At 42.4% G+C, this 9,469-nt stretch overlaps 1 protein-coding gene across 1 annotated transcript; it reads left to right on the top strand.

Moving 5' to 3' along the window:
* Nucleotides 1–831: 831 nt before the first annotated feature.
* On the top strand, nt 832–5,399 carry LOC134285589 (uncharacterized). The gene is made up of 2 exons (XM_062846643.1): nt 832–4,892; nt 4,962–5,399. Exon 1 carries the CDS (start codon nt 1,733–1,735, stop codon nt 2,996–2,998), a length of 1,266 nt encoding a protein of 421 aa, XP_062702627.1. The 5' UTR covers nt 832–1,732; the 3' UTR covers nt 2,999–4,892; nt 4,962–5,399.
* The last annotated feature ends 4,070 nt before the right edge of the window (nt 5,400–9,469 follow it).

Below are 9,469 nucleotides of genomic sequence, written 5' to 3'. Positions count from 1 at the left end.
TGTTCCCTTTGTTCTCGTTCGCAAACATGCCGGGTATCTACCTGTCAAACTGCATACTTTTTCGCTTTGACACTTATATCCCTCCCTATCTCCGCCAGCAAGAGATGTTGCGGCGGCGACGCCAGCGACATTCGTCCTCTATAGTTTATTAACTCTATTGGGACGAGGCACCATACCGTGCACACGCTAGTTCGCAAATACCCATTAAATGTGTTTTAAGTACCCATTTTTTGCAAACGTATTGAGCTGTCATAAAATGGGGCTTTTCTGACATCTAATAATGGGTATTAAAATCCCATTATGGAATTCGATTTCTCAGGAAAATAATGGGTAAATAATACTCATGAATGTTTGTGATTTTTTGTACCGCCATTGTTGAATAATGCGCTTTTCGAAAGAAGAACCTTTAGAGTGATGAATTTGACCAAAAGAGGATTACGCTGACGGAGTGGATATCAGGGGACCCGCAAGCGGCAAGGTAGGCCTACTGCTCATCTTTTGCGAGTGTGTTAGTGTGACTGGCAACGCGACCAGAAGCCTGGTCGAATCCTGCTTCGAAATCGGTTTATTTTGCCGATGGGGATGGCCCGCGAAATCGCATTGTATTGTTTGGGAAGGCCCGCTCGATGCATGTTAAGTAGGCGTAGTTTGTTCGAGTTTGACGTGCCTGCACAGGGGAGCAAGCTGGCTGTCAACTGTGAACAAATTGCGCCTACCCTCTATTCAATTTTAGTACCATTAGAAGGACGTAACGGCCAACCAGGAAAATATCTATTTTCATTCGCAAAATTGATGTTAACACCGTTTTATCATGCTAAAAGCAAGTCAGCATGTGATTCAAGCATAATCCCACACATTTTATTTAGATTATATTGAAAATTTTATTCCGAAAAAAAAACAGAGTTTTGTTTTCGCCATTATGAAATATTTGCCTCTACTCTCGCTTGTTTTTGTTTTCGTTTTGTTTGGAGTGCGAAAATCGGTTGAAAATTGAAAACTCCCAGAGCGGTTCTGGTGCTTTAATATGAGGATAATTTAACACTACAACTCAAGATATTTCGATAATTACCTAAAAACCTGAGCATCAGCACCGAAAGGAAGAGAAAATCGCTAATGTTTTTACTATTGTTGATGTTTATAAAACCATTAAACAAAGGATGTTTACAAATTAGAACCAACAGCAGATGGCGCGCAGGTGGGCATGTTTGGGTGGGCGTAGAGGGTAGGATCTACCACCCCTGTGCCTGCACCCTCCCTGGTGGATATTGATTTAATTCGCTAACACGTAGGTATAATCAAACTGATCATTCTGGAAAATTAAATACAAGACTACAGCTGGATGACTAAGTCCCAACAAAAAATGCGAGTTCCCGTTGCTGATTGTAGGCATTTCAACCCCAATGCCAAGACAGATGTGGAAAAGTAATAGATAATTAGTTGTAAAATATAATGTAATAAGATGTAAAACATATGTATACTAATAAATACACAGTTTAAATAATCATTTCTGCTTTTCTATTCGTAACATTTTTTTCCGAATAATCTAACCTCAAACAGCGATACCGCACTCGAAATAATGGGGGTTTATTACCCATTTTTTGATTTGCTATCAAGTGTAAAATATACCCATTTTTTGAAGTTCGTGGCTAATACCCATTAATGGGTAAACGGCAAATACCCATTTAATGGGTTAAGCCACTTTAGTTTGAAATGGGTACTAAAGTACCCATTAATGGGTATTTTCAAACTAGCGTGTGTTTACTTCGAGCTGCGAGGTGGACCACAACAAGGACCACAAGGAGGACGAATTAACAAATTCTCGCTGGGATCGATGCTGCGTGAACTGCAGGGATACAAGAACCACATCTTCGACATGAAGCAGATCGGAAGAAACAAAATCATGGTTGTGTTCAACAGCTACATCAAGGCGAATGCTATCGTGGAATTCATCAACAACGAAAATGGTATGTACACGGCGTACATTCCAAAGCATGTCGTTTGCATATCAGGAGTAATAGCAGGAATCCCGAACGATATCACCACTGAACAGATCTTCACGGACCTTCAGAGCGAAGTTCCTGTCGTCGACGTTTACCGTCTAAACCGCTACGTCAATGGAGAGAAACAACCCTCAAACCTTGACTCAAACCGAGTTTCAATCACGTTCCGAGCGAGCCGACTGCCAGAAAGAGTTCGACTGTTTTGCTGTGTAAGCAAAATCCAACCGTTTGTGCAGAAAGTTGTTTTCTGCAAAAAGTGCTTGAGGTACAACCATAAAGCTGAAAACTGCAAGGGTTTCCGGAGATGTCAGACATGCAGCGAGCGACACGAAGAGGAACCGTACGACAACTGCCAACAACAGAAGAAATGCTTGCATTGCAAAAAACCACACAACACAGGAAGCGTTGGTTGCCCAGAGCGACTACGACAGCAGCAAATAAAATCCATAATGGCGAAAAAGAACTACACGTTCGTCGAAGCACGAGAGATGGTATCGTTCACCTCGAACAACATCTTTGAACCACTGAACTCACTGCAAGATATGCCGACATTGGCGGAAACATTATCGGGAAGCAGCGATCTGAAAGCACAATGGCAACAAACGAACAACCCAAGAGTACCAATCACACCGGCGGTGAAGCTGTACACGGAGAAAAAGAAGAAACCTCAGAACAAGCGAAAGAGACCAGCAACTACGGAATCAACGATGGACTCCCCAGAGCCATTGCCTGGACCATCAGGCACGTCAAAAATCAACCAAGAAGAGAACGGAGTTGTATTGCACAACCCGCACAAGGTGTACGAGATGGAGAAATGGAAGACCATGTTGCAGGACAACAGAAGGAACATTGAAGCAAGTGTTACCAACAAATACCAAAACAAAGCCATGAGCTTCTATTCGGAGCTTATCAGTGACGAAAGTGTCAGCTGCGAAATGAAGGAAAAAGTAAAGCAAGCAGTACAGAAGCATTTTGAACTAAAGCAAACGATAATTTAGAGTTAATTGAAAACCGTATCAACTAGGGAAATAAATAAGAAAATAAGTGTCTCAATGGAGGGTAAAATCAAAATAATACAGTGTTATATCCAAAGTTTGAAAAACATAGAGAGGAGTTACAAAGAGTGTTGATAGGGGAAGACTATTCAGTAGCGTTGTTACAAGAAACGTGGACTCAAGAGTTATATGAGATTAGTACTCGTTATAAAATATCAGGATATCATAGTGTTTTTGATTCGCGAGAGGATGGTTATGGTGGATCAGCGATCTTCATAAAAAACAGTTTTAACTATAGAAAGGTGGTAATCGATAATTTGTCAGGGAATAGTCAGGCAGTAGCAATTGCTATACCAAAGAGCCAAATCGTAGTGGTATCCGTATATCTAGCTCCATCAGTTACAGCTGAAGATTTCGAAGAAGACATCACAAAAATTTTTGAATCCTTGGGAAACTACAGAAAAGTTATTATAGGCGGTGACTGGAATGCTCACCATATCGCATGGGGAAACGCAAGCTGCGATAGAAAAGGTGGTATATTTATGGAGTTGGTGAACCAATATAACTGGCTGGTTCTGAACGACGGACAAAGCACATTTGTAGCCGTACAACTGAACAGACGAAGCACAGCAATTGACGTATCACTCTGCTCTGCCGATCTGTACGGAGAGCTCCAATGGACGGCACTGGAGTATGGAGTGGGTAGCGAGCACATGGCGATACGAATCGCTGCGAATCACGAGCAGTCATCAAAAGGAGACAAATGGATATACAACAGGAAGAAAATTTACGACCAACTAACGACCCTGGACCACACGGAGGTCCTGGGAAGATTTAACTGGAAAGGTGCAACGAATCTACAAGAATAGCAGAAAACGTGATGAACGGACGCCGAAATATTGGTGGTCACCGGAGGTAGAGGAAGCGTGGAAAACGAAAACCCAAGCAAGAAGATAATTCAACAAAGTTGGCAGTTTGGACAATTTGATAAAATTCAAAAAAGCGTCGGCTCTATTCCAGAGGCGGAAGAAGGTGGAAAAGGAAGCCAAGTGGAAGGAATTCGTAGAGCACTCAGAGTTAGCAGAAAAGTTTCTGGATCTACATTTTGGTCAAAACAACCAGGTAGATACGAGCGGTCTAGGAGGATCGTTTGCTAACTACGACATTCTCGATGAACCAAGGTGGAAAAACATTATCGAATCTAAAAATTCAAACTCTGCACCCGGAGAAGACAAGATTATGTACGGAATGCTGCGACAATTGCAACCTGAGGTAGTGCAGATACTACTAGAGGATCTCAACGGACAATGGCGAAGAGGTTATCCTGGAGAAATGCTGAAAACAATAAAGGTCGTAGCCATTCCAAAAATCGGAAAGGATCAGTCGACGTTGGAGGGAAAACGACCAATATCCCTGGTTCCAACTTGTACCAAAGTTGTAAATACAGCGGTATTGGAAGAGCTCAAAGTCGTTTTGGAAGTTAGGAATATACTTCCACCAAAATCATTTGGATTCCGTAAAGGGTTGTCCACAAACACATGTGTGTCATATGTCATCAACAAGATAATGGGAAACAAGAGAGATGGACATCTGACGAGTATCATATTTGTGGACCTCAACAACGCTTTCTGCAGCGTCAAGGTGAACACATTGCAGAAGATCATGTCGGAGAATCGAGTCCCCTCGGAATTAAACCAACAATCAATATGAAACTGGAAATTCGCCCTTGACGCCAGTTTCATCATTTTTCAATAACCCCATTCCCCCAGTACATCTATTTTGAATGGCCATAAGGAGGCGGCGCTTTTGACGCGTCGTACTGTCAACCGTATTTTTCTCCGTTCGTTGAAAACATTTGAAAATTATATTCACACAAGGATAACGCTTGCAGATCCCGGTAGGTATTACCTGAATCAAAATTATTATTAGTTTATGATGCACTTTACACCATTTATCTCTTTCACAGAGTATCCCTGGATCAATTAACACTCTGCCTGAAACGCGGTCATAAGCAAGGTCCTAAAAAAGTTCCCTTTAATACCATCGAAATGGCCTGTCCGGATCTTTCATTCAAGCTATCGGTTTCGCAAGTAATGCCAGACGCATCCGCAGCAGAAGTCATGGGTGTCGTCTCCGTGGATGTCGAGGAATCATGGGTCGGGATCTTGAGAGAAGGTCAGCCTTTCACTGAATGTTAACGAACGTGTTAGCCGATGAGGAGCAGTTCAAGATGGAATTGAGCGCAGCGGAACCGATTCGTGACCGTTATTAACCCTCGAGCGATCGCGCTGTTGTATTTTGTACAACACGATGAAAAAATCTCGCTTTTTGTACTCAGCATTAGCGTGGTGCTGACGCAGGTAGTCAACCACGCGAGTTACGGAAGGTTAAAAATAGTGAATAAAATTCATAAGTTAAACTTATACATTCTATCAATAATGTGTTATGCTTCATATTACACTCTCAGATGAGCTATATTAGGAAAACGAAATGGCGAAGATGTATAACATTTTCTTATACATTCGATATGAAAATTTTTTTTCGTGTAGATGGAGCGGGAGCGGTGGTCGGTCCACGGTCCTTGGGCAATCAGTGAAGTGCCCGAGAAAGAGAGGTTTGATTCCACGATTGCCGCCGGAAAGCTCTAAAGTCGGATCATACCTAAACGCTGGGAATTCAACATTTATAGCATGATATTTTTTGATGATTAGCAGTTCCTCGATCATTCAGCAAACAGGAGGGGAGGGGAATCTGTGCTATGATTGGACGTTGCGCACTTCAGCCAACTTCAGATGAGAAGTCATGCCACATTTTGTCGAAACCTTACGACCGGCGACAGATGCTGTTCGTCAAGCATGCTACACCAAATTGTCTACTAGGTCCACCACTTTCCGGAGTCGATAGAGCTATTTCCCTCAGAAGCCTCAGAATCTGTTTTTTAGCGCTACCAGCAACTTAATTATAAACGGCGCACGATGCGGAGTAGAATAGAGATTCATGACGTTTCATTTTTGGGATAAACAAACAAGCAAATCTCGTTATCTTGGTAACAAGATTTCTGGAATAAGTTTGCTTTGATAGAAAAGTGAAAAAGGGCGGCGAACTCAAGATTTAACGCGTCGCTTCAAGCGAAATGCCGAGCAGGCGAAAACACTGGGGGAGCGAATGGCGTCAAAAATCGAACTCAATTTGTTCCTGACTTTGATATCTTAGTGTTAAATCTATGATTAAACTGCTGGATCACGAATTTCCTTACGAATAGGAAAATAGTGCTCCAAACAAATGACAAAAAGTTGACAAGAATCATAAGCGAAGGACTTCCACAAGGGGATGTCCTGTCTCCCACGCTTTTCAACGTATATACGGCCCAAATGCACGAAATTCAAGTCGATGGAGTAGAGTTGGTCCAATATGCCGATGATTTCGGCATTATTGTCACGGCTAAATCAGTGGAAATGTTGGAAACAAAAAGTCAAGCATACCTGGACAGTTTTGTGGAAACAGCAACTACCCTCAACCTAACAATTAATCCTGAAAAAACCAAAACAATTCTTTTCCAAGCAAGCAACAAATCGCTCGATTATAAAATAAACGGGACAGTTATAGAAACTGTCAGGTCCCATGGTTATTTAGGTGTAGTACTGGACAGATCACTCACATTTGGACGACACACAAAGGAGCTAAAAGAAAAGGTTAACGACAGACTCAACATGGTTAAGGTGATCAGCGGAGTTAAGGCTGGCGGACATCCGGAAACGATGCTGAACATCCACAAAGCATTAATTCGAAGCACTTTGGAGTATGGATCTACGGTGTACAACAATGCAACAAAAACGAACTTAACTGGACTAGGAGTCATCAACAATCAGAGCCTTCGAAAAGCAACAGGATGCACGAAAAGTACACCATTAAACACACTTCTGGCTATATCTGGGCTGGAGTCCTTGGCGTTTAGACACGACTACATAGCGGGAAAAGAGATAGCACGGAACATCGCACAACAAACGGCAGTTGGACAACAGCTTATCGGAACAGCAATCAGAAATAACACAGAAGAAAATAAGATCAGCTTTATGGAAAAAGTTTTCTTCAAACATTTCCAGATGTTTGACGCTATAATGCCCATAATAAGAAAATGTCCACAATACCCCGTTGTCACAATCAGTCCAAGTTTGGAAGGACTGATAATGTCAAAGGGAAACACAAATCCACAACGACTCAAACAACTCGTACTCTACGCATTCAACGGGACATACAAAGGACGAACAAGGATTTTCACCGACGCTTCTAAGGAAGGGCGGAAACCCGGGTAGAGCTTAATGGCAAAAGAATGGCAAATTTTACCATTAAAACAGAATGTTAGAATGGCAAAATGTGTTATTTGTTTGTTTGAAATAAGAGTTAAAATAACAAAAATAATAACAAAATTTTGGTAGCAGAAAAACTTAAAAATAACTTATTTTGCCATTGCATTGTAATAACAAAGTAATGGTAAAGCATGCGGATAAAATTGAAGAACAATATAAGTTATTATTGAGATATTGATAACAAAATAAGACCCAAATTAACTGTTATCGGTGAATAACAAAATATGACATTCTTGAGTTGTTGATAACAGAATAAGAACAAATTCAGCTGTTTATGTGGCGATCAAAATAATGGTAGGTAGGTTGAAATGAGTCTATGTTTTAGTTGTTCAAATTCAATTTTACAATAATGGTCGATTCAGTTATTATTTCAAAGTAGCAGAAGAAAGGTAAAATGAGCTATTTTTTTTTTCTTCAATAAAATTTAAGTTCATCAATCAATGTAAAAACAGTTTTATTTAATGGAAACTAAAATCTCAAAACGCCCGATGTTTAAACTCGTTTGAAACTATTTTGGAAGAATTTACCGCTTGAATATGCTGGAACACATCCTAATTACTAGATTGACAAAGGCTGATTAGACGAACTTTGCGAATTTAATACGCTAGAATGATAAACGTTTTTGTTTACATCTGCAAGTTTCCTCAGCACCACAATCTCTTTTTGTAAACATGATGTGACACTCGCACGGATGACGAGATTGGAAAAAAAATAATTTCAAGGCAAATAAGGATTTTTCCAGTGAGGAAATGATTGCTGCCCGTGCAGAGCCATCTTATTTAATGATTCTGAAAATTTCCGTCATCTCATCATTAAACCTGTGTAAGTTGTGATAATACGACCCAGAGGGTCCAAAATATATGGGGGTCCAAATTATATTGGTTACCCTATAGTCTTAGCAACTGGCCCTATACCCGTCAGGCCCGAGCGCCTGAGACCAGAAAGAAGAAGAAGAAGATGCCAAGTCATTAGGACGTAAAACAAAGAAGTTAGATGGTGGCGCCACAAGGGGCTAGTCGCTTGGAACATTGTGCCAAGAGGTGCCAAGCTTACTTACCTTACCGGTCAGGCTAAGGCCGGGGTGGCCTCTGCTGTACATAGTAGTCGCCTCCATTCCACTCGGTCCATGGCTGTTTGCCTCCAGTTCCGCACTCTGCGTAGGGTCCGCAGATCGTCCTCCACTTGGTCGACCCACCTAGCTCGCTGCGCTCCACGTCTTCTTGTTCCGGTCGGATGACTCTCGAGAACCATTTTAGTCGGGTTGCTATCCGACATCCTGATGACGTGACCCGCCCACCGTAGCCTCCCGATTTTCGCGGTATGGACGATGGTTGGTTCTCCCAGCAGCTGATGCAGCTCGTGGTTCATTCGCCTTCTCCAAGTCCCGTCTTCCATCTGCACTCCGCCGTAGATGGTACGCAACACCTTCCGTTCGAAAACTCCAAGGGCGCGTTGGTCCTCTGCACGTAGGGTCCATGTTTCGTGCCCATAGAGGACGACCGGTCTAATCAACGTTTTGTAGATGGTTAACTTCGTGTTACGGCGAACTTTATTCGATCGTAGGGTTCTGCGGAGTCCAAAGTAGGCACGATTTCCTGCCACAATGCGCCTCTGAATTTCTCTGCTGGTGTCGTTGTCGTCGGTCACCAGTGAGCCCAAGTACACGAATTCTTCAACCGCCTCGATTTCATCACCGTCGATGTGAATTCGGGGTGGCGGGCGCGGTGATTCCTCCCTGGAGCCCTTTGCCATCATGTACTTTGTCTTCGACACATTAATGACTAATCCGATTCGCCTGGCTTCACTCTTTAGTCGGATGTACGTTTCCGCCATCGTCTCAAATTTACGAGCAATAATATCAATATCATCGGCGAAACCAAGCAGCTGAACGGACTTCGTGAAAATCGTCCCACTCGTGTTTATCCCCGCTTTTCTTATTACACCCTCCAAAGCAATGTTGAACAGCAAGCACGAAAGACCATCACCTTGCCGTAACCCTCTGCGAGATTCGAAGGGACTCGAGAGTGTCCCTGATACTCGAACTACGCACATCACTCGATCCATCGTCGCCTTGATCAACCGTATCAGTTTATCCGGGAATCCGTAT

Source organism: Aedes albopictus, chromosome 1, assembly GCF_035046485.1.
Source record: "Aedes albopictus strain Foshan chromosome 1, AalbF5, whole genome shotgun sequence".
Classification (NCBI taxonomy): Eukaryota; Metazoa; Arthropoda; class Insecta; order Diptera; family Culicidae; genus Aedes; species Aedes albopictus.
Note: the sequence above shows the minus strand (reverse complement) of the source record. Positions and strands in the feature narration are given on the sequence as shown.

Bases quoted from the DNA above. Each gene is read 5' to 3' on its own strand.
- LOC134285589 (XM_062846643.1), top strand. From the start codon at position 1,733: ATGGGTATTTTCAAACTAGCGTGTGTTTACTTCGAGCTGCGAGGTGGA.